The sequence below is a fragment of the Sminthopsis crassicaudata genome, chromosome 3, assembly GCF_048593235.1.
Source record: "Sminthopsis crassicaudata isolate SCR6 chromosome 3, ASM4859323v1, whole genome shotgun sequence".
Classification (NCBI taxonomy): domain Eukaryota; kingdom Metazoa; phylum Chordata; class Mammalia; order Dasyuromorphia; family Dasyuridae; genus Sminthopsis; species Sminthopsis crassicaudata.
The window spans coordinates 397,736,005-397,761,685 of NC_133619.1; the positions used below are offsets into that span (position 1 = coordinate 397,736,005).

Here is a 25,681-nt window from a genome sequence, read left to right on the forward strand (position 1 = left end):
CATAATTTCATATATATTAGTCTTGTCTCCTCAGTTAGACTGTATGTTTGTATGGCAGAAAAATGCCTTTTAAACTCCTTTGTAGTTCCATAAAGCAGGGTTGCAGGATAATAATCCTTTATATTTGTCTCATAATAATTACCTAGATTTATATAATGATTTACATTTTAGGAAATGGTTTCTTCAAAACAACCCAAAGAGATAATGCAGTGTTTTCACCTCCATTTTGCGATAAAGAAACTAAAGGTCAGAGAAAATAAAATATTTTCTTGTAGGCCACACAGTTAATTTGTCAGACTTGTGACTTGAACCCTAATCTTCTAATCTCAAGTCTAGTGCTCTTTCCAAAATCTTTAGCATTTTAAACTCTCCAAGCATTTGAATAGATTTCATCCTCAGAATTGCCCTTTATTGTAGTCAGAGCAGGTATTTTTCCCTTAGTTTTACACATGAGAAAATCAAGGCACTTCAGAAATGACTTATCTGAGGTCATACAGCTGGAAAGATGCAAAGGCCAAACATAGTTTGACTGCCCGGACTTATAGTGCGGTTACTCGTTAAAGTACACAGAAAGCCAACCGTAAGATTTTTCCTGGAAGCCTGAGAGGAAATCTGCCTTTGGGTACTTTTCCATTTCCCGGAATGGGAGTAGATCGGGAGCTGCCCAGACCCCTGGAAACCCCGCCTCATATAACATGGCATCTCTGAATTTTGTCAGTTTATTTTAGGAGAGATCCTCAATTCAATCCTTTACCCAAGGATCCGGGATAGAGCAAGTCAAAGTGTGTGGGGGGGGGACGGGGGAAGGGAGCAGGAGATGGGGACTAGAAGGACGATGAATGAAGCACGAAGGTAACGGGGAGGGGGCCGTAGTAAGGGAGGGTCAGGAAAACAGAGTGGGGGGAGATAAGGGCAGATAGATTGCCTCGGTCGGTCCCCAGGAGTCTATTAACATTTCGCTGTCCAATGGGGGAAAAGTAAGAACCTATCCATCTCACTCAGGCTGGGAGGAAAAGATTTGCCAAAAAAGTGAAATCTTGACAGGGGCCGGGTAGATGACTGGGACTCTAAGGAGGGAGATTAATTTGGAAAACTCTGTGGGAAAAGTTCTTTCCAGCTGCCAACCGCCCCCCCCGAACCCCCTGCCGTCTCGGCCCAATCAGCACACTCATCCCTAACCTTATCCTCCTCCCCTTCCTCAGGTTGCCTAAACTCTGGAGAGCTGCTACGTGGACCAGAGCTGGCCCTTTAAGGGCTAGGAGGTGCTCTGTCTCTTTAAGGCAGGTCCTTGTGGTTTCTGTTTTCTGAAGGAAGTGACGGGGGATTGAATGAAAAGTGCAGAACCGAGTTAAAGCGGGCGGGAGTCGGGGACTGAGGGAACAGCTGGGTTGGGGAGAGATTGGCCAACCGGCCATGCCCTGGGGGCTCCCGCTCTGATACGCTGAGCAGCTTCTCCTGCACTGGCAGCGTTCCCAGGCTCTGTCCATGTGCCCAGCGCGAACCGCTGGATAGAGGCAGATCCCCCGAGGGGGTCCAGCTCCCCTCCCTACCCCCAGTTCCAAACTTGGTACCAACTTCAGCCAAAGTTTGGCAACTCCTCCCCCTCCCCCGACTCGTGCGTCTGGGGTGAGGAGGGGGCCCACGGGGCTAAGAAGGGGAGCGGCTGACTCCGCTTCTGCTGCCCCCGGGGATGCGCTCCCTCGGGCGCAGAGTCCCGCATCCTCCCCAGCTGCTGCTTCTGCTGCTGCTGATCCCTGGGTTGCAGACGCCGGCCGGGGCGTCCTCGGGAGTGTCCGAGCTGAAGGTCCGAGTGAGACTGCCAGATGGCCAGGTGACGGAGGAAAGTCTTCAGGCTGATAGTGATGCAGACTGCATCAGCCTGGAGCTGCATAAAACCGACGGGACCCTCATCTCCTTCACTGCAGACTTCAAGAGGGTGAGGGAACAGCCCCCCAGCACTACCTCCCTCTCACCTGTGCCTTCCCCCACCCCTTCATGCATTTCATCTTCCCTCTTCTTAAGCTCAAGCGGGTCCTCTAGTACCAGTGTTGGTGGGGCGGGGAATTCCAAGGCTGAGGACCAGAGTTCCAACTTTTGTTCTGACAGTTTAGCTATCTGAGATTCCAAATGTTACTTTAATCTACTTGAACCTCAGTTTCCTCATCTGTAAAGTGTGGGAGTTCTACTAAAGGGCCTCTGGTCCCTTCCAATACTGAATTTCTATGACTATATCATAATTGAATAAGGAGTTCAATCAAGTACTGGATAAAGAATTAGGAGAGGGGGGTAGGTTAGACTGAACAAACCATGGCTACTACCCTCAATATACTACTTATTAGGTCTCTGACTTTAGATAAAGTGTTTGGGTCCCACTTTCTTCATAAAGAACGAAGGAATTGAGATGAGGTTTAAAATGGGCTATCATTCTCTTCCCAGTTTCTTTCCTGAATTTATTTATAAAAATAGATACACTCTTTCTTATCTTGTTCTGAGTTAAAGCAGTGTGCTGGGAAGAGGGTCCCAAGATTCCGCCCTTTTTTCCTGTAGGAGAGTCATTCCTTTTTTTTTTTTTTTTTTTTTTTTTTTTTTCCTCCAGGGAGAAGCACTGGGCAGTCCTCCTCTATCAGCTTTCCTGCCTTGGAGTGACATGCCTATTGGTACTAGCCTAGGATAAGAGGCCTGGTTAAGTGGGCTGAGGGGGTCAGAGTTGGAGACAGAGGCTTAAATTGGCCTGGCCCTGAGGTTGGAAAGAATTGGGTTTTGGAGGAATAGAAAGAGAGAAGAAATTAGTCTGCTTACTGTCGAGTAATTACAGCCAGACAGGAATCCCAAACAAAAATAAAAAAGGTAGGAGATAATCTGAAATGTGAGGTTTCCTAAGATCTCCCCACCTCATGTGACATGGAACCTCCAAAGGTAACGGGAAAGGCTAACAGTCTTAGGACATCTCTCCTGATCCCTCCTCAAGTATGCCTCCTGGGACCTGAGCTCTGAAATAAAGCCCTCAAGGAACTCTGTCACAACCACCATGGTGGGATAGAGAAGGGACCTAGAATGTCACAGAAGGTCTAGCATAGATAAGAGTCTTGCATCCCCAGTGACCAAGCTGGCTAATTGGAAGTGGGAAAATTTGAGCCAAGGCTACCCATTTCACATCCTCTTTGGGGGAAAAAAGCCTGGGAATGACCAGTCTCTGGGCACTCTGCACTGGAGTAGTGGGACCTTTCTGAAGTCTAGAAACAATAGAATCCAATCCTTCTTCTCTGTCAATTGTTAAAGTCTGGCTCAGAGCCTTCTTCGACCCACAGGCCGGCCCCAGAGGGCTAGGGTAGCCCTCTTGCTAGCTTCCTCCCATCCCTTGGAACTTCTCAGCTGCTTTTCACTTCGAGTCCAGGAGCAGGAATATTAGATTGACGCTCTCCCGGCGAAGTGGGAGCCCACCTTTCCCTATCCATAGTGGTCAGCCTAGAGGTCTTAGGGAAGGCCTTTTAGCTGAGGTAAAAGGGGGCGGGATAGGGAAGCTGGGCCTCGTTTTTACAACCACTAGCTGCTGCCAACACTTAATCTTTTTACTGCTTTGCCCTGGAGGGAAGGGAGAGGAGAGGCCTGGAGAATAGAGAGGAGAGGGGGTGGAGGCTGAGGCTTGGGGAATGGGATGGGAGCAGGGGGCAGGGAATTGGGGGAGTAGCCTGGAGAGCCCTAGGCCCAGCTGCAGAGTCCATTTGAATTTAGCTGGTTTAACCCCTGATGTGCTGCAACCCCTGAGGCTAAGGCTTTGCAATCCAGGTTTACAGTCTGTTTTTCAAGTTAGCCTCTGACCCAGAGATTGGGGATTCATAAACTTGGCAGCTCCAGTTTCATAAGCAAGTAAGAGAACTGGAATAGGAGACTGAGGTTTCTTACTTACTAAAGCAGACCTTCTCGGTGCTGGTGAAAGCCCAGGAGTTTTTTGGGGGTTTTTATGACCCCTGTCCACTGGCTATGGAAGTGTGTTTACTTTGGACTCTATCCCTTGAAGCTGGATGGTTGACTTTTCTTTGGATTTATTGCTTGTTTGGTTTTTAGAGTCTCCACCCCTTTGCCTCCTTTTTTTTTTGGGGGGGGGGTGGAATGTCAGAATGCTGTTCATCAGAAAGTTCTCTCCTGAGGAAATAATTTTCTCTGATGGAAAAAGCCACAAGGATATTTGGCTTTTACCATGTATACACACCTCTCTGGAAACAGTGTTTAAGATTCCCCAAACTGCTGAGAAACAATGGAGTTAGGAACTTAGTTATGTTTTATGGTGAAACATTTTTTTAATGACCTTCCTTCCCTATTAGTTGTGGCTAGAGAGGTTTGAGCCATTGACCCAAGGTCAACCAGCAAAGTCAGCAATTAAAGTTAGAAGAACTCATTCTAATCCCACCCTATTACTTTAACTCCAACAAAATATTAAGAGAGAGCAAATTCTTCTTTGCCAAACTCTTTTCTTGTTTATTACGTTTGGTTCCAGACTCCACTGAATTTTTGGCTCCATGAGATCACAGCCCTTAGTTTGGTGAACTCAATTTTCCATTTTCCTCTGATTGCTTCCTGGCCCAGAAAAGTCCTTCCTTGGGGGAAACTACCCTCTTCATCTACGATGATTTCCATCACTTTTTAATTCTAATATCTCCACTCAAACATTACTTTTAATGCCTCGTGATAGCAGAGAGGCACACAAAGGCTATATCAGTGGGGCAGTTCTGCCGAACTTAGAAAGTCTGAAAGTATAGATCTGATGAAAGATGGACCATCATTCAGCTCATAAAGGCTTATCACCAGAAGAGTAATACTTTAAGGATGATTGATATATATATATATATATATATATATATATTCCCCACAGCATTTTGTGAAATTTTTGATGGAAACATAGAGGGACATCATAGATCTTTGGCTGCATTGACGCATGAGTCTCATAATTGTCACATTTCATACAACATAAGCTTTGGGGGAAAAATGGAAAGAGCTGCTTTGGAGTCAAAGGATCTTTCTTCAGATACTAGTTCTGTGACTGCTTGTATGATCTTGGGCAAATCAACCAACCTCTGTCTGAGTGCTAGTTTCATCATCTATAAAATGGGTAATTGAGAAAGAGCCAGTTCTAGTTCAGTGATCCTATGAACATCTGAAGTTCATATATAATAAAAATGATCAATATACTATGTGACATGTTCCAGAATTTATGCAATTATCACCGTTGTACCATGTCTTAGAATCAGTATAATCATAATTGCCCCTTTATCATGTGTAACCTGGAATGATAAGGAAGATAAGGCCTGTTCCTATGACCTAGGTTCAAAGTATAAGAACAATGGAAACAGTACTTGGATTTGAAGTTAGAGGACCTAAGTTTTAAACTTTCCTAGAGACTTGCTATCTTTGTAAAACTTAGGCAGATCCCTTCACTTCTCTGTGCAGATGTTTTAAAATAGGTTCCTTTCTGCTCTAAATCTATAATTCTGTGAAAGGACTTAATGAATATTCAGTGGTGGATCTGAAGAAAAATGTAATGCTCCATTTCTCGTTTCTCTATTTTTGTTTGGTTCTCTTAAGAATTTGAGAGTTATCATATTATAGTGGTTAAAGCTAGACTAGGGACCATTTCTCATTTCTCTATTTTTGTTTGGTTCTCTTAAGAATTTGAGAGTTATTATATTATAGTGGTTAAAGCTGGACTTGGGGCCATTTCTCATTTCTCTATTTTTGTTTGATTCTCTTGGGAATTTAAGAGTTATCATATTATAGTGGTTAGAGTGCTTGGATTTAGGAAGACTCCATTTTCAAATTATTCAAATCCCACCTCAGGCATTTACTTAGCCATGACTCTGGGCAAGTAATTTAAAATCTTTGCACCTAGGATTCCTCATTTATAGAATGATGGGATTGGACTTCATGGCCTCCTGTTTTTACTTCTAGCTGCTGGGTGATATTCCTGTTCTCTGAAGCTCAAGAATAAGGGGATTCAGTGTAAGAACCTTCCTATGACAAAAAGTAGAATGGACTATCTTTGGAAATAGTAAGTTTCCCAATTATTCAGTCAAAAATGGAATGATCACTTGTTTGAAATCTTTTAGAGATTATTACATCAGGTTCTGAATAGATTAAATGCCTTCTCTTTCAACTGAGACCTAATGGCTTTGGCATCTTAGCTGAGAATGATCATTTTCTCCTCTTGTGACTGTGGAAGGAAAGTAGGGGACTAGTGAGAGTGGGGATTAAATATGAACTGTTAAGCTAAAGTATAAATGGAGGAGGATAGTTAGGCTGGTGAGATGAATCAAAGCTAGCCAATTGAGACTTGGATAAAGGATATGGGAATATTTAATCTGGAGTGAATTTAGATAAGATATGATTAGTCTTCCAAGATATTAAATACTATCAAATGAAAGAAGAGTTGACTTCTTACATGGCCCCTGAGGATAGAATCAGTAGATGGAAGCCACTGGAAGACTAGTTAAGAGGGAAATGTTCTTAAGAACTTGAGCTGTCCAGAAATGAAATATCTCAATCTTCAGGAGAAAATCTGATTAGACCACTTGTTGATAATATTTAGATGGGATTCTTGTTCTCATATGGGCTGGATGGACTTTGATGATAAGATCTTAGGAGTTGTTAGAACTAAGCTTTCCTTCTGTCTGAGATATGAATACGTGTTACTTATAGGTGGAGTCAATACAAACTGAATAGAGTCAGCCTAGTATGGTCAAAGTTATCCTATACAAAGTATATCCTTCATATAAAGACCCTCTAGGATTTGAACCTTAAATTAAATCCTTTATGTATAATAATTCTAATTCATAATGGATACACTCCCCATAATGACCCTCTTATGTAATCAGACTCATATGTGTGTATAATTACCTACACATCTAATAATCCATACCTCATAACAAGCATATCCTCAGGCCTCCAACTCATCTTTTTCCTATAAATCCTTTAGAAAATCTTGGCCTACTTCCCTTTCCTCCCTTCTCCAAAGGGGCAATGGGACTAGCTGTGGGCTAGGGGATGAATCATGTCCCAGCTTGGTTAACTGGACAAGATTGGGTGGGACAGGGGTAAGGGAGTGGTATAATTGGGAAGGAGTGTTCTCTGAGATTCCCCAAAGGTGGTTCTTGAGGCTAGTTGACTGAAGAGATCCCAGATGAAGTTGCAATCATCAGAAAAATATGGTGGATGTCGATTGGGCCAGATTAAGGCTAGAGTCTGTTGAGTGACTTAGGGAGAATGAAAAGTCATTGGGTCCTTATGAGCTTTATCCTATATACTGGGAGAGATCAGAGAAAAGAGGCACAAATGATCCTTGCCCTTGGGGAGCTCTGGCTCCCTAAGAAAAGGGTTGGAAATTACAAGGAATAACTAAAATATAAACAATAGAAACATCAAGAGAACTAGCTAAGTGGTGCCTAAGGTTATTTCTAGTTCTGATGTTCTATGCATCTATGAATTGAAAATTAATTTAATACAAACTGAGAACAGAAGTTCACAGGGGACCAAAAAAATGACATTGTAATAGAAAATTAATAGGAGTTTTGTGCTTTAGTTTTGTTCGATTAGTTATTGTTGTTATTGTTTGAAGCAGAGATATTTCCTCTACTTTCTTTCTCATCCTCAGCAACCCATATGTAATTAAGTTAGACAGTGACATGGGATATATGGGATGGCCTATTAAGGGCAGGAGGCCCTGGGCTCTTGATTTAGAGCTAGAAAAGACCTTGGAGGTCATCCATTACCACCTCTCATTTTCCAGATAAAATAAGATGCAGAAAAGTTAAGTGATCTGTCCAAGGTCAGACAGAGAGCAAAGGGCAAAGTTGAGATTTAAGCCCAGGGCTTCTGGGCAGCTACCTCTAGAGGAAATGCACAGTGTTTAGAGAAAGAGTCAGAGTCAGGAAGACCAGAATTCAAATTTGGCCTCAGACACTTACTAGCTGCATAAATCTGAGCAAATCTCTTGTCTTTATTTGCTTCCATTTCCTCATCCATAAAAAATAATAATATCCATCTCTCAAATTGTGAGAATCAAATGAGATAATATTCATAAATATTATTACTTCATATAGTACCTGACCCACAGTAGACTATATAAATATTTGTTGGTGTTTTTGTTGTTGTTGTTAATTCCCCTCCTATATCAACCTAAAGCACAGTTCCTTATGTCCAGGACACCTTCCCTGATTATTCCCAGTTTCCTTTTCTTTGAGCCAGGCAGATGTTTCATTCTATGCTGCCTTTGCTCTTTCTCTAACATTTCCCCCATGAGTGTTCCCAAACACACCGGGACCTCCTAAGCTATGGTACTAATCTCCTGCCTCCCAAACAGCACTGCTGCTGAGCAGGAACTGTACCTCTAAGTTCCTCCTTCTTTTCCCCTGCCCCTGAGAAGCAGAACACAGGGCTGGCTATTAGTATATATAAAGGAGTGAGGGAACCACCCAGTTTCCATCCAAAAAGAGGAATCAACAAACTTAGCTGGGCAAAGTCTCTAGTCCTGTTTTTGATAAAGTTTTTAAGGGTTAATTTTGGAAAACCTCCACAGGCCAGTGAGATCCAGTAGCTTATTCTTGGAACTTGGCAAGCATAGTTCCCACTACCACACCCTGATATCCCCCCACTCCCCTCCCACTCACCTGGAGTAAGCAGGTTCTTAACATCTCTTCCTGGTTCAAGCATTGGGTCAAGGTTTGCTGCTGGAGGCAAAGTGGGTGGTGGGTGCCGGTAGGATAGATAGCAAGGTACAACCTACTGAGACTGCTTAGAGGGGACTGGGCTGGAAGCACAAAGAGGCCTGGGATGAGAAAGTCCAGGACAGACTCTAGCTTCCCCTGTTCAATTCAATTCAGCTCAGTTTAACCAGCATTTATTAATTGCCTACAATGTACAAAGCACTGTCTTCCTGTGTGCTACAAAAATGTTCTTGCTTTTTGAAGTAGTTTCTAGAAGGATAATCAGGGAGAAAAGATGGAACATCACAACATGAATACAAAATACATTCAAAGTAATTCCAGACAGAGTGGAGAGGACATCAACAACTGGAGAATTCAGGGAAAGGCTCTGTGTAAAAGGAGTATGTGTATAAAATAATAATAATTAGTATTTGTAGTATATTTTTGTATTTACAAAGGGATTTATAAATATTTTTCCTTCACAATAACCCCAGGAAATAGGTGCTATTATTCCAATTTTATAGATGAGGAAACTGAGGCAGAACATTCAGCAGGCAAATGACTAAACCAGGATCACACAGCTTGGAAGTGTCTGAAGCAGGATTTGAATTCAGATCTTTCTGAATCCAAGTCCAGGACCCCTAGCATACTTTTAAGATTTAAGGTAGAAAGTAAATTATGTATGTCTAAAGAAATTTTCAGATTTGTAAGGCTAGAAGAATTCCCACAGTAGCTCATCATGGAAGACTTTCCAGTTGTGATACTCCCACCATCATCATAATTCTCATTGTTCTTTAAAATAGTTCCCATTCACATGCTACTGAAGTGTTTACAAGGCACTTTCCTTATAACTGCCTGAATGAGGGAGGCAGTTCTAATATTGTTGTTCAGTGGTTTTTTAGTCGTGTCTTGACTTTTCATGACCCCATTTGGGGTTTTCTTGGCAAAGATAGTGGAGTGGTTTGCCATTTCCTTCTTCAGCAGTCCTAATATTATCATCTCCATTTTGTAAATGAGGAAACTGAGGTTCTAAAAAGTGAAGTAGCGATCTCTCCAAGGTCCTGTTGTCAATAAGTTTGAGAACCACTTTTATTCCCTCCCTCCTTTTTTTCCCTTCCTTTTCTCCTTCACTTCCTTCCCTTCCTTACTTCCCTTCCTTTCTTCCCTTGCTCTTGTGGCAATCTTTAGAAGAAAAAAAGCTGTCAATAGTCACATGAAAAAAGCTCTAAATCATTCATTATTAGAGAAATGCAAATGAAAACAAATCTAAGGCACCATCTTATATTCATCTAATTGACTAATATGACAGAAAAGGAAAATGATAAATGCTGGAGGGGATGTGAAAACCTGTGAACTGGTCCAACCATTCTGGAGAACAATTTGGAACTATTCCCAAAGGGTAATAAAAGTGTGCATACCCTCTGATTCAGCAATACCACTAATAGGTCCATATCCTAAAGAGATCAAAGAAAAAGTAAAAGGACCCTTAATGTACAAGAATATTTATAGCATCTTTTTTGTAGTGGCAAAGAATTGGAAAGTGAGGGGATGTCCATCAATTTGGGAATGGGGCCACATTTGGTTTATGATTGTGATAGAATACTCCTATCCTATAAAAAATGGTCAATAGTAAAAAAGTTGGAAATACTTACATGAACTGATGCAAATTGAAGTAATAGAACCAAGAAAATGTCATACACATTAACAGCAATATTGCAATGAAGAGTAACTGTGAAAGATTGGGTATTCCAAAGGACTTATAAGGAACAATGCTATTTACCTCCAGAGAGAACTATTGAAATCTGAGTGCAGATTGAAGCATATTTTTTTCTCTTAATTTTTCTTACTTTAAAAAAAAAATCAACATGGCTAATATGGATTTTTCCCCTTGGAGGCAATTGGGGTTAAGTGACTTGCCCAGGGTCACACAGCTAGGAAGTGTTAAGTGTCTAAGACCAGATTTGAACTCAGGTCCTCCGGACTTCAGGGCTGGTGCTCTATCCACTGCGCCACCTAGCTGCCTTGAACTTTTTATAGAGGTTCAGCTTGAGTAGAAATTCCTAAATAAGGTATTTTCTGATCACTTAGTTGTTATGGCTTCCTGTTTACCCCCAAAAAAATTGTTTTCAAAATCACCTCATATATGTTTTGTATTGATATCTCTAGTAGAATGTATACTCCTTGCAGGTAGGAATTTCCTTTTTTTCTTCATAGGCACACACAGCTGTCACCCTGTTTGATACTTTAGGTCCTTAATAATTGCTTGGTCACATTGAATAAAGGGGTAGGATTAGATGATTATCAAGGACTCTTGTAGCTCGAACATTCAAAGTTCTATAAACTGAGGAATGAAGACAAGAAAGATACAGATAGAAAAGTCAGTGGAAGGTAGTTTTGTGTGAGAAGAGAGTAGTAAGGGTGATGGGGTAACGTGTCAAATGTTACAGAAAGTCATGGCAGATAATCACTGAGATGCATCTGGTGATCTTAGAAGTTTCAGCTTCTTTTTCTGCTTCATTCTGAAAAGATTAGGAATTCTTTAGCTCATCCTTTTGGATGACTAGAGGTTGGTGAGTTCAACAGATTGTCAGAATTGCCTAACTGGACATTTTCACGTCACTTCAGCAGGGAATGCAGAGGGCCTCCTTGCTGGGAATTTGGGGGAGAGAAAAGGGAAGGTCTTGATCTGGGAAGCCCTGAGTCAGCAAGACAATGGAGTATAATTGATCCACATAAAGCCCCCCATTGTTTGACAAAACAGTCTGGACAGTAGCGACCTTTGGGATTTGGCTGACAGAGCACTGGTGTTGGGGGAGGGCAAGTTCTCTGGAGGCCAGGGGGCCCTACTCCAGGCCCTTGTCTCTGAAATGCCACTCATCCTAGCAGAGCCCCCCGACAAAGAGCTTCTATCCAGGGTGACACGGCCCCGAGGAGTGTGGACATTTGTGCTTTGAGCTGATGAACCACTTCTTTGTGATAAGGAGTGATCTGAGCTCCAGACACTCTCAGAAGCTCTCCTAACCCTTAGCCTGGCTCTTCTAGAAGGGGCAAAGCAGAACTCTCCAGGAGGATGTCTCTATGCTCTTCAGCTCAGCTGCCATCTCAGCTGGATACCTGCCCATCACTCAGTGAGTCCCGTGTGTCTCTTGGCCCTGCCTGGGGTTGCCCCCCCTCCCAGCATCACTCAGTTAGGGTGACTACCCAAGAGAGGCCCCTGACCATCCTACCCCTCCAGCGCATAAAGCTGCCCCAGCCCAGAAAAGAGTGAATAAATATTTAGATTGGCTCAACTCTGGCACAAAAATCACGCGCCCCAGTGTGATGGGAAGGAGCCTGACAGCAAGGAAGATTCCCAGGGGCAGAGAAGTGCTGCTGAGAAGTTAGAGGAGTGGGGGAGGAAAATTGAGCTACAGGCACAGAGAAGGGCTCGAAGCCCACCCAGGCAGACTTTAAGGATATGCACATATGTGCACACATATGTGCATATAGACATACATGCACACCATGCTCCCTAAGATAAACTCTACTAGATTGATTTGGGCTACCCATTCCAAGCACATCCTTTCTTTTTTATAATTTTAGTTTTTTATTTTTCAAAATATAGGCAAAGATAGTTTTCAATACTCACCTTTGCAAAACCTTGTGTTCCAAATTTTTCTCCCTCTCTCTCCTCCCCTAGACACTAAATAATCCAATATAGATTAAACATATGCAGTTCTTCCATACATATTTCCATGTTTATCATGCTGCACAAGAAAAATCGGATCAAAAAGGAAAAAAATGAGAAAAAAACCAAGCAAACAAAAGAATAACAAAAAAGGTAAAAATACCATGTTGTGCTCTACCTTCAGTCCCCATAGTCCTCTCTCTGGATGCAGATGGCTCATCACAAATCTTGGAACTAGCCTGAATTACCTCATTTTTTAAAAGAGCCAAGTCCATCAGAGTGGATCATCATGTAATCTATTGCTGTGGTTCTCCTCACTTCACTTAGCATCAATTCATGTAAGTCTCCAGTCTTTCCGAAATTAGCCTCAAGCACCCCTTTTCTATCCGATACTCCTCTGTCAAAAGCATGATTGTGAGATGACATGTCTGTGGTAGACAGACCCTGTTTCCAGATATGCTCTATCAGAATGAGTGTTCTGAGGGATTGGGTCTGGCTTGGACTTAAGAAGAGAAGAGAGTAATATTGGGGTAGAGATAGCTCCAAGCAAGGGAAGGTGATAGAGAGTGGGAGGGACCAGTGAAGGAGCTGAGAGACGTGCTTGACTTTAACAAAAAAAAAAAAAAATATTGAGTGTGAGTGTGTGTGAGTGTGTGAAGAGAAAACAGATGAGAGAATGTACATTTGGGAACACCTCTAGATTTGAGAAGAGGACATAAGAGAGTATGAAAGAGGAGAGAAAATATTTGTATGAGACCATAAGAGGAAAAGTATTTGGGAATGCTCAGAGGTATTTGACAGGATCTATCACTGAAATAAATTTTTTGAAAGTGAAACAGAGCAGAAGAGTGAATGTGCATGTGAAACCAACTATAAGAGAGAAGTTAAATGAGACTTTTAAGACAAACTACATGTGAGAGACTGTATCTGAGGCTATCTGTGTGAGATATTATGTGAGACAAACTGGGAGGACTTGTGCAAGAGAGAAATCATCTTAGAGAATGTGCGGGAGACAGACTATCTGTAGGAGTGTGAAAGAGACCATGTATTCATGTGAATGCATTCCCAAGAGAGGCAGAGTGAACAAGACTTTCTGAAACAAAATGTTAAAGACCTCTTGTGTCAGGCTGTATGGATATGACAACATGTAGGTAAGTGTGGGTCTCCCCTCCCTCCTTGCATCTTGTTTTTAAGATGGGAGAGATCACTCTGGTATGGAACACGGTAGAGACTGTGAGACTCAGTTGATGTATTGGTTCATTTTGCTGAACTATTTTTTCTTCTTTTTGTTTTGATTATTTATTAAAAAGGGATAGCTTTCTAGTTTGAGGAAAGGAAAATGCTGAAAGATGAAGGAGGCATGAAAACAAGATATTCATAAAAAGTTGTTTGTGTGTGAAAGAGATACAGAGATGGAGACAGAGGCAGAAAGAGAGCGTGAGAGTTTATGTAAAGTTCTGTGAAAAGGCTGACTCAGAATATAGCCCCTGGTTTAAATAGAAAAGAACTTCAGTGCAAAAAAGGCAAAAGAGACAACTCTATGCCCTTAGCAAGTTCCTTTGAAGCCTGGGAAAGACCATGGCACAGAACTGCCTCTTGTAGGCTGGAGAAGACAAGAAAGCTTTTTCCCACACTGGGAGCATAAGTTGGATCCCATGAAGCCATTACTTCAGGGCATGAAAGGATGGCAGGACAAGTTGTAATAGCGACTGGAGACCACCAACCCTGGGGCTTCAGGGAAGGCCTAGACAGCTGACAGAAAGGAAGGGATCAGGAAGGAGCCCTCTTCATAGAGACTGAAGCTATCTGAACCTGCTTACTTAATAGAAGAAGAATATCTTTGAAAGAGGGGAAATTAGGAGTTTTTGTGGGGCTATAAGTTCAGCAGTGGGCTGGATAAGACTATATGGCCAGAATGGGAAGAAATGGCAGTCACCTTTGAAACAGTGGGTTGAACATCATTAGCTTAGTGATGGATATCTCTTGTCTATAATTAGAAAAAAGAAAGTAGGGGAGAAAGGCATTGTACTGTGGAGACTTGAACTTTAGGGTGCAGTATGGCATAATGACAAGAAAAATACATTTGGAGTTTATATATCAGCTCTGACACTTAGTATGTTACCTAGTGCTTACATCTGAGTGTCAGGATAAAAATGCTCAAGCCATCTGCTTCCCAGGATTGTTGTGAGCAAAGTGCTTTGCACACCTTTAAACACCACAGAAACGGAATTATTGGTATTGGACGTTCATGTTTTCATCTCTGGACCATGGACTCACTGTGTGACCGAGACTATGTTGATTAGCCTCTGAACTTCATTTGCTCCTTCTGAACGTCTGTATTGAAGGCAAAAGTCTGTGAACTTAAAAAAAAAGTTATATTGATTCTTTTTGTTTTTACATCACTTCCCAATGACATCCCTCACCCTCATCCTACCCTCTCCCTGCCAATACAACCCTCCCTTACAACAAAGAAATATAGTCAAATAAAACAAATCAACATATTGACCACATCTGACAACCTATGTTTACAGTCAAATACTTTTTTACCGAGAAGAAAGAGATGTGTTTCCCCATCAGTCCTCTGGAGTCAGTAATTGTTTATTACATTGATTAGAATTCTGATATCTCTCAGTTATTTTCCTTTATAGTCCAGTATAAAATTGTTCTTACAGTTCTTATTACTGAATTCTGTATTAGTTCATAAAGGTTTCTCTGAATTCTTTATATTTGTCATTTCTTACATTATTTTCATAAACTATTATTTGTTAATCCTTTCCCCATTTGATGGGAACTCCTTGGGATATATGTCTATTATTAATATCATGAGGGTGAAAAGATATGTACAGTTCAGTAACTTTTTCTGGTTTGATTTTAGAAAGTTTAGAAATTGGGTTTTAGAAAGTTTGAATAAATTCCCAGCACCACCAGCAATACATTGTTATATGTGATTTCCCAAAGTCTCTCTAAAATTTATCATTTTCATTTTTCTTTATCTTTGCCAATCTTATGGATGAAGCGAAACATTAGAATTGTTTTCATTTTAATTTCTTTTATTATAAGTAATTTAGATCATTCTTTGTTGCTCATTTGTATATCTTCTGAAAAATATTCATATCTTTGCCTATCTCTTGGGGAATGTCACATATCTCTTTCATATAATCTTAATTTATTGTTTCTCCCTTTAAATCTATCCTTTTTGTAATTATTTTGTATAGCAGAACTTATCAGATTTTTATGTGAAGATTTTTTTCTGAATCAATAGCTTCTTCTCTTATTTGATAGTATTTTGTTCCTTCAAAAGCTCTTTAATTTTAGATAATCAAAATGGTCTATTTTATCTTTATGATCTCTTCTATCCCTGCTTGTTTTAAGAATTCTTCCCTCAGGTTGTACAGCATGCCTTCTTATAATGTTTTAAAATCATGTGACCTTTTATAATTTGGATTGTGTATTCATTTGGAGCTTATTATAGAATGTGATATAATATGTTGTTCTAAAACTAATTACTTTCAAACTGCTTTCCATTTTCCCAGAAATTCTTAGAGGAAGGGATACTTAACCCCCAGCTTTTTTCTTCTTGGATTCATGGAACACTAGCACCCTGTTCAGTTGCTTCTAGGTCTTGCCTGTCTAGTCTGTTCCATTGATAGAACTCTTTGAACTCTTGAGATTCAATGGAACTCATTGAACTCTTCTGTTTTATTTTTTTTAAACTGGCATGAAACAGATTTGATGATTATTTTACTTTATGTGCATTGAGTTTTTAAGAACCAAGTAGCAGAAGTACAGAGCTATGTTATTTCTATAGGGAGAACTACACTTCTTAGAATCTTTTTGGTATTCTCTAAAGCAGACTTCATTTTTTAAAATCTCATATTACCTGCATGATCTTGGCCAAATTATTTGCCATTTTTGAACCTTTGTTTATTCATCTGTAAAATGAGATATTGGATGAAATTTTCTTTAATGTTCCTTTCAGTTTTAAATCTACGATCTCTTCCTCTATTTAACACTATTAAAGTGGTATATAAACAAATTAGTGCTGATCCCCGGGACATTGAAATGTTGGTCCCCTAAATATCCCCCAGTTCTATGTGCCCCTTTGGACCAAATTCAGTGGAAGGTGAAAAGCCTAACTGTGGAAGAAAGAAGTTATTCACTTTCTTGTCATCTCTTTACGTCCCCATCCCAGGGAATCCTAAGAAATATCACTTAAAAGAAAGTTTAGTTTCAGTTCCTCCCTATGGCCTTCCCTCCAAGAGGGATTAGAAAAGTTTCCAAGGTACAATATAGATCGGGTAAAAGACATGTATTTCTTCCACTAAAAAGGAGTATTTAAAACACAAAAGATTTATAAGCATATATTGAAAAAGACTTTAAAACACAATAACCTATAACTCTAATTATAGTCTTCTTGGAGATTGATACTTTAAAAAAATTAAACCATGAGACACTGAGTGACACTGTCAAATAGGCATTTCACTTTCACAACTTTTCATTTCCAAACAGCTTCTTCAAAGTCCAGGATCAAATGAAATGATATATTTGTAAAATGCTTAAAATATAGTAGGTACTAAATAAATATTTATTGAATGAATGAATAGTAGAGGCTTAATAAATATCTGAGTTGGGGGCAGCTAGGTGGCGCAGTGGATAGAGCACAGCCTTGACTTCAGGAGGACCTGAGTTCAAATCTGCTCTCAGACACTTAACACTTCCTAGCTGTGTGACCTTGAGCAAGTCGCTTAACCCCAGCCTCAGGAAAAATAAATAAAATAAATATCTGAGTTTCAGCTCATCCTCTTGTTAGTGATCATGTTCTCTGAAAAATTTTTAGTTACCCAGATAATTCCTGCAATGAAGCTACTACTGAACAAAGGACCTGGAAGCACTGATCCTCAAAAATTCATATTTCCTTCTAAGATGGAAATATTGATCTCAGGATCACTATTTAATCACCTCTGTTCAAGAGGGGAAAACATAATGCAGAAAATTGGCTAAGTGGCCAATAAGGGCCATTTCATCATCCCAAAACACCAAGTCCTTGAGCATTGAACCAGTGCTCCTGACTCCTTGATGTGCCCAGTGAGATAGTTAAGTAGTGGTTCAGTGGATCAAGTGCTTGCTGCTAGACCTGGAGTCAGTCAGACCTGAATTCAAATCCAGCCTCAAATTCTTGCTAGCTGTGTGGCCCTAAGCAAGTCTCTTAATCTGTCTGCCTCTGTTTCCTCATTTGGAAAATGGGAGTAATCATAGCACCTACCTCCCAAGGTTGCTATGAGAATCAATGAGATCATATTTGTAAAGTGCTTAATAGCAAGCATGGTGCTTGGCAAATAGAAGGTGCTTAATAGATGCTTGTTCTCTCTTCCCTTCCTTCTCCTTTCCTTAGGGAAATTCAGTTAAACTCCACTTAGGTTCTTTCAGAACACATTTATGGGAGAATAAGGGGAGATTCATGATTATTCCCATTATACCCAACAACCTCATTGCTGTGTAAAACCTACACTTTCACCCTCTGCATTGATTTGATTACTTTCTTGTTAGTATTTCCCAATTACACAAAATCCATATGGTGGTGGTTTTGTTCTGGAGATGCCTGGAAATGTCTGGAAAAAGAGAGCTAACTGAGGCTTTCCCACCTGCCTACAGGTATGTCCTCCTTCCATTCAGAGAGAAAACTAACAAGCCATCTGCTGTATTCTGGTGATAAAAACCACCCACTTTTCCTCTGTTACCTGGCATGGGCTTCAGAGGCTACTTCTCTCTAAATCAGCCTGGGAAATCCCCAGTCAGGGAGGAAGTTGGGAGCCCTGTGGGAGGCTGGGAACCAGGCAAGCTCTTCATCCAGCCAGATATTTTCTGTGTCCCTGGGGTCCTTTTGTGAGGATGGAAATCAGTACTAGTGATGGATGGGAAAAGTCATGGGGGAAGGAGGACGTAAAGTCAAGAAAAGGAGATGCTTCAGAGACAGGCGTGATAAGGCATAGATTCCAAACTTATATCCCTTAAAAGCAAAAACTGCCTTGTTCTTCAGAGGAGAATAACTGGCTCTCTGGGGAAAGAGGAGAAAATAGAGTGTTTTCAGTGTTTTGGAGAGGTTTAGGAAAGGGAGTGAAATTAGAATGAGGGAAATATTACTCTCTCTTAAGAGACATTTTCTGGTGTCTCATCTTCCTCAGAATCCTCATCCTAAGCACTTAATTAGGAAATTATTCAATATACATATACCCAACAGGAACTTACAAATTCACCATGCTATATATAGCATTACTCTTGGAAACAGAAGAGCTGGGTTCATTGATTAGCTATGTGACCTTGAGCAGTTATTTAAACTCTCAAAGCCTCAGTTTCCTTATCTGTTAAGAGGAGGTTATACACACCACCTGCCTTCTAGGGTTGTTGTGAACAGTGTTTAAAGTACTATGTAAATATGAGATTATTAGTATTTACACAGAACAATAGAGGACATCAAGACAGAAGGTTATATGGGCAATAATGTTAAGGATTTATATCTTAAATTAGGGAAAGAAAAGGCCAAATGCCCTTAAAAATGTTATTACACTCCCACAGAGTCCTAGGGGGCTGAGATTTTCTGTCAGAGTTGTTAACAAAAGAGGGGGAGAAAGACAATTTAGTTTCTTCTCTGCACCCTCTAATTTGAAATTTATTTGATGCCTCTTTCAGGCTGGGAAGGATAGATTATGTTACAGGGCCAGTCCATGTTCCCTGTGCCTCAGATGATTTGAATGTACCCGAAGCATTGTTTTTTAAAAAAAAAAATGCTATAAATATATTGAGAAGAGTTATTTTTAAAGGGAAGGAGCTGAAATTAATGCTGAGATGGATTTTTGATACCAGTTGGCATATCTTTCTGGCTCAAGTCTTAGGATAGGAAATCTGGCTCTGGCTTCACCTGGCAAGAGATGAGCCCTGGAAATTAAATCTAGCCATCTCAAGTGCTTAGCCTCTGCTTACTACTCCTACTGACCTGAATGAAGGGGGGAGAGAGAGGGAGGGAGGGAGGAAGAAGGAGGGAGGCAGTGAGAGAGGGAAGGAGAGAGACAGATAGAGAGGGAGAGGGAGAGACAGAGAGGAGAGAAGGAGAAAAGAAGGAGGAAGAGAGAGATGGGAGGAGAGAGGGAGAGGGAGAAGGTAGGGGAGAGGGAGGGGGGGAGATCAGATGGCTCAGACTGGCTTGGCCAGGAGATTCCAAGAGCTAGTTATCAGAGAAAGGATTTCCTGTTGAAAGGAGGCCAGACAAGCCTTCAGCTCTGATTCACCTCCCTCTCAGGTCTCCAGGATCATGAGGGACTTAGAACCTTTCCTTCTGTATGGGAGAGATTATCTTGGTTAGGATGTATTGGGAAGGGAGAGGAAATATCAGAACTGGTCATCAGTTTTACCATCTTTGAAACGGGTTTTTAAAATGAAAGAAAAGAAGAAAGGAAAAAAAATGTACTGCTCCCACACTGCCAGGAATGTTGTGAAGGTTACAAGCAGCTCAGAAGTGAATAACACTTAAGAAATAAACTAGGTTTCACTGGCTGACAGCAATTGTTTCTTTCTTCCCCCACCCACTGACATTTCCTATAGAATCATCATTAACAGTAATTTTTGAGGGCATACTAGGTATGAAGGCACTGTGGAATGGAGTGGGAAGCATTTATTAAGTATTTACTACATGCCAAGCAAGTACGGGAAATAAAAATAGAAAAATGAGGCAGTTCCCACTCTCAAAGAGCTCACATTCTAATTAGGAAAAACAACTCAGCTAAGTAAAGAGGCCAGCTTTGCTGCATGGAAAGCCCCAGAGTCCTAGGACAGAGCCCTGGACAGACCGGATGGCCAAGGAGGGCCCTGGATGGGCCTGGCCATGGCCACCCAGCATCTAGAGGCTCACGGCTGTTGGCACAGGGTGAACCCAGCAGGAACTGAGCAGAGAGTGGGCTGGGACCTTAGAAAAAGGGATACAGTGCTAGGAAAAGGGGATCAAGTAATAGAAAATATCAGCCTTCAGGGAGCTTATAGTCAGTAAAAATAATAATAAGAATAATAACTAACATTTATGTGTGCCTTAAAGTTTGCAAACAACTTTATACATACATTCTTATTTTACTTTCACAACCACCCTGTGAGGTTGATACTACTACTATTAGCCCCATTTTCCAGATGAGGAAACTAAGGGAGACAGAAGCTTAGTGGCTTGGCCAGAGTCATTCAACTATTAAATAATTGAGGCTGGATTCAGAGTCTGGTTTTCCTGAATCCAGACCAAAGATGTTTATTGGGGAAGAGCACTGGATTTGGGGTCAGAGGTCTTGAGTTCAAATTCTGCTTCTGATGCTTACTCACTGTGTGATTAATATCCCTGGATCTCATTGTGCTCATCTCTAAGCTTAGACCAGGGGACCTCGAAGGTCCCTTCTAAGTATGAATGCTACGCATCCCATGTGCTGAAGACCAGATCCAGTGGTGCACTGGGCGAAGAGTCCAAAAGTGAGGTCTCAGCAAAGCTTTGGAAAATTGCCACTGTTTCATGGATGGGGTAGGCCTGAATTGGGCCTTGAAGGATAACTTGACTTTAACAAGTGGAGGGGAGACACTAGCCAAATATAAATAATACCCCAGAGGCCAGAACACATGCATCATATTGGAAGAAATAAACCAATTTGGCTGGAAGAGCTGGATTTATGTGAGAATAGTTTCTGTCAGGGCTGAAAAAGTGAGTTGGAGCTATAGTATCAAAACCTTGGATATCAAGCTAAGAAGTTTAGATTGCAGATTCTAAACACAGTAGAGAGTCCCTGCCCCTAGCTATGCCTTCCTTCTTCTGCCCCTGACTCTGAGTCATTATGCAGACTGTGAATCATGCACAGGAAGGACTCTTGACCTGCTGCTAATGCCATTAACAGCCCCATCTGGAGAAGGGGGAAGTAAAAGGGAAGGGTAATTCATACCAGCTATGTCTCTGAAGTGATTGTCACCATCAGGGCTGGAAGAAAAGCAGCAGCTGCAACACCTGCCCCTTGCTGCCCTAAAAACCCCTTTTTACCCTTTGCCTAAGATGCCCTGACCTCTCTTCTCCCTCTAGCTACAAATGAGCAGGGGGAGGTGGGAACCCAATCTCCAAGTAAAATAAATGTTTGTTGAGTGAATGAATTTGCTATGAATAATTGATGTACAGATAATTGAAAGTTATAGAGTCATAGAATTTTAGCACTGGAAGGGACCTTAGAGATTGTCTAGATGATGGAATATAACATACTTGGAAAATGAAATATTTTCTTCTGGTGGAAGCTTTGCCCTCTTTAATGATTTCATTGGAAACTTTTTTTCCAGACTGAAAAGCCTGTGGCATGGTCTGATCCAAAAGGATCTGGTGTGCTTGAAAGTGTTTTTTCCTAGCTCATGTTTTAAATGAAATTTGAAGACCTTAAACTCTCAGCAAACTGTTTCATAAATGATTGTCATTAAAAAAAATTAATTGCTTTTTGATCAATCTAACAATAAGTTTCTTGGCACTTAGGCAGGAGAAGTTCTGCCTCTTCCCCCAAAGCTGAACAAGGACCACTTTCTAAGTGGTCTCTGGGACTCTCTCCTAAGTCCAGTCTTGAGATCTCCGTGTTATCTATGGAAGGGAAAGATGGACCCCACTGACCTCTACCTTTCTCTTCCCACTCTCTTCTTCCTCTCCTCAATCAGGATGTAAAAATCTTCCGAGCCTTAATCCTGGGTGAGCTGGAGAAGGGTCAGAGTCAATTCCAAGCTCTCTGCTTCATTACAAGGCTACATCGCAACGAGATTATCCCCAGTGATGCTATGGCTAAACTTCGGCAGGTAAGGGGCCCAAATCCTAATCCTAAATGCCCAGATCCATGACAGACCAACTACCCACTCAAGCCCAAGTCCACACCCCCCAAAGTCTCACCCCCCAGCCCACCATGGATTAACCTCCCGACTCACCCTGGCCCCCAAACCTTGGGACCCAAGCTTCTCCCCCAATCCAGTGTGTCCTAATACTCTAGCCCTCATGTCCATTATTAAACTTATACTCCTTGTTCCAACCAAATGCCCTTGCATTCTAAAATCTTTCTCAGGGCCGGCTAGATAGTGTAGTGGATAGAGTGCCAGCTCTGGAGTCAGGAGGACCTGAGTTCAAATTCAACCTCAGACACTTAACACTTCCTAACTATGTGACTCTGGATAAGTCACTTAACCCCAATTGCCTCAGCTGAATGAATGAATGAATGAATGAATGAATGAATAAAATGTTTCTCAAATCCCTGTATTCTTCCCCTAAGCCCTTCCATAATACTATATATAAAAATCTTCTCCTTACCCATATGCCATTGCCTGTCCATTTTTCTAGATTCAAAATGGGATGATTCTCCAAAGCTATTCAGAGAGGGCAAAGCAAAAGAAAGGGGGTAGAAACCATGTCTCCCACTCTTCTGACTCCCCGTCAGAAGTTCCTATAAATCCCATTAGTGGCCTAGATATAAATATATATATATATATATGTATGTATTAAGAATAGATTCATCCTGCTGGTATCCAGCTCACTTCCAAAACCAATCCAAGCCTACAATGAATGTTTATAGTCCCAAAATTCAAATGGCGAGAGATGAGAATAGACCCAGATGAGGCTTTTGGGGGACAGTGTATGAACTGTGTAAAGGAAAAGGAAGCACGTGGACCCCCAGACACTTACCCCACTTTCTTTCCTCCCCATCCCTCACCCTGCCCATAGAAAAACCCTCGGGCGGTGCGTCAGGCGGAGGAGGTGAGGGGTCTGGAGCAGCTCCACATGGACGTGGCAGTCAACTTCAGCAAGGCAGCGTGGCTGAGCCCTCACATCCATAACGTGTGTGCCGAAGCCCGAGAGGCCATCTACACCCGCGAAGAGGACGTCAAGTTCTGGTTGGACAGAGGTCAGAGAGATAAAATCTGCAGCACTGGGCCTGCAGCCCAGTCATAGACTATGGGGAGGAGGAATTTTTTTAAGGGTAGAGGCTACATACATAACTAGACAATTAAAAAACAACAGAGACTTGGAAATGCATGCAGAAAGGCAATGTTCAGAGAGTCTCTAAGTGCTAAGGAGATGGATTGTCATGTAGTTCTGGGGGAGAATGCTTCTTAGAGAAACGAGAGTTGAGCAGTATTCAGGACAACAGGGAATGGGCTAGTCGGCTGCTGCAAGGGGGAGCCTTAGGAGCTCACAGCTGCCTCCTCTTCCTCTATCTCCCTCTCCCACAGGTGTCGATGGCTCCATGTTTGAAATGCTGCCTTCACCGCCCGCTGACCTCTCCAGCTTGCGGCGATGTCGGCTGGTAGGCGACCGATGGAAACCTTGCCTCTGTCACTACGGGTTCAACTTAGCCTGGTACCCCTGCCTGCTCAAGTACTGCCACAGTCGGGAGCCTAGCGGCCGCCTCACCTCCTACAAGTGTGGCATCCGGAGCTGTCAGAAGAGCTATAACTTTGACTATTATGTGCCCCAGAAACAACTCTGCCTTTGGGATGAGGACGCCTAACCGGGGCAGGGGCGCTGAGCTGGGGAGGAGTGAGGTGAGGGGCTCTTCTCTCAGGAGCATAGAAAGGGGCTACAAACCCTCCATTCCTCACTCATCCCATCTGGAGTCTCAGGCCCCTTGCTCTATGACTGTGAAATAGGATGAGGTTAACACGAGACCCCCCCCCCCTTCTCCCCTCCCTACTCCCTGCTCCTTTAGTGAGGGGAGGGGAAGAGACCATTCTAGCCCTCCTCCCTTTACATATGTCATTTTCAAGTAATTAAAATGTGACCATTTCAAGTCTCAAACCTTAAGAACACCCTGTAGGGGTGGGGAGAGAGGAAGGGGAAGTGTAATGAATCCATTCTATTCTATCCCTCTTCCTCCTCCATAAACACTTCTTCCTACTTAGGAGGAACCCATACAAATCCCTTCCTCAAGGGGCTTCTGTTTGATAGTTTCCCCCTCCACACTACAGCAAGAAGGGGATGCCCCCTTCCAAAGGCAGGGGGGGTAGGAATAACAGGTGACATCAGTGAATTACTCAGATACAGAAGGAAAGAGGGGTGAGGGCCAGAAAAAATCACAAGCCATAATCCCCACCCCTTAAAAATCCAGAAATATGGGTATAGGGGGTCAGGTGGGGTGGGAGCCAGCTCCCCAGTCCTTCCCCTACCCAACCACAGTGCCTTTATCTGCCAGATCAGAACCTAGCCAACCAGTGTGATTGCCAGCAATATTTTTTCCATTTGATAAGATTATTTTTGTAAGAATGGGGGGAGGGGAAGGGAAAGGGTTGAGTTCCAGATTTTTAATGCAAAGTATTTATCATTTGTACCAGAAATAAAAGAAGTTTTTACTTTATCAATGTGAATGGGTCATATACTTTGGGGTGGGGTCTCTCATTGTTTCATCGCATATTAGCCATAACTTTGAGCCAATACTGCCACCTGGTGCTCAAAGAATGCCATGCAGTCCTGCTGCTGGGCCAGAAAAGTTCAAGACTCAAATATTTTTTATTATTATTAGTTTTTAATAAAGTCTACTCTGTGCTCCCACCGAGCGAGGAGATATATAGAAGATACACGGGGAAGTATAAGCAGGTGTCTGGGCTCTAAGTTTGAAATATTATAACTAATAATAGCCACACATTTATGTAGAGCCTCCTAGGTTTGAGGCACTGTGCTAAACACTTTACAATTATTATTTTATTGATCCTCAAAACAACCCTGGGAGGTAGATGTTGTTATAATCCCCACTTTACAGTCGAGGAAACTGAGGCAAACATTAAATGACTTGCCTAGGGTCACAGAGAGCTAATAAATGCCCAAGGTCAACTTGAATTCAGGTCTTTCTGACTCGGAGTGTTTTTTTCCACTACCATCTAACCAAAAATTCTCTCAATTGTGAAAGAACACACAGCCCTAGGAAAAAGGTGCTTTCTGTATCCCCATTTTACTACTGGAAGAAGCTCATGAAGCAGCCGTGTATTGCTACAAATCAATGTTCAATTTGCTCTTAGGCTCTCCTCGTAAGATTAACAGGTTGCGTTGGAAGCCTCTAGACATCATTTTGTAGAGGAGCTCCTCAGGTAGACTAAGGTGAGCCCCAAGGTATGGGAAGCACACAACTTGGTAAGTGGCAGAATTGGAATTTCAACCCCGATCCTCTACCTCTGAAGGCAATGCTCCTTCCTATCATTCCATTCCTTAAGTGATATCTATTTGAAAAAGGAAACATTATATATGTACTAATAATGTAAATGTGTGCTAGTGTAATAAACACGTGAGACATGTATGCAT

At 41.8% G+C, this 25,681-nt stretch overlaps 1 protein-coding gene across 1 annotated transcript; it reads left to right on the plus strand.

Moving 5' to 3' along the window:
• The first annotated feature begins 1,019 nt into the window (after positions 1-1,019).
• Positions 1,020-24,743, plus strand: OAF (out at first homolog). The gene is made up of 4 exons (XM_074302546.1): positions 1,020-1,936; positions 22,066-22,200; positions 23,114-23,294; positions 23,623-24,743. The coding sequence occupies exons 1-4, from the start codon at positions 1,691-1,693 to the stop codon at positions 23,898-23,900; spliced, it is 840 nt and encodes a 279-aa protein (XP_074158647.1). The 5' UTR covers positions 1,020-1,690; the 3' UTR covers positions 23,901-24,743.
• The last annotated feature ends 938 nt before the right edge of the window (positions 24,744-25,681 follow it).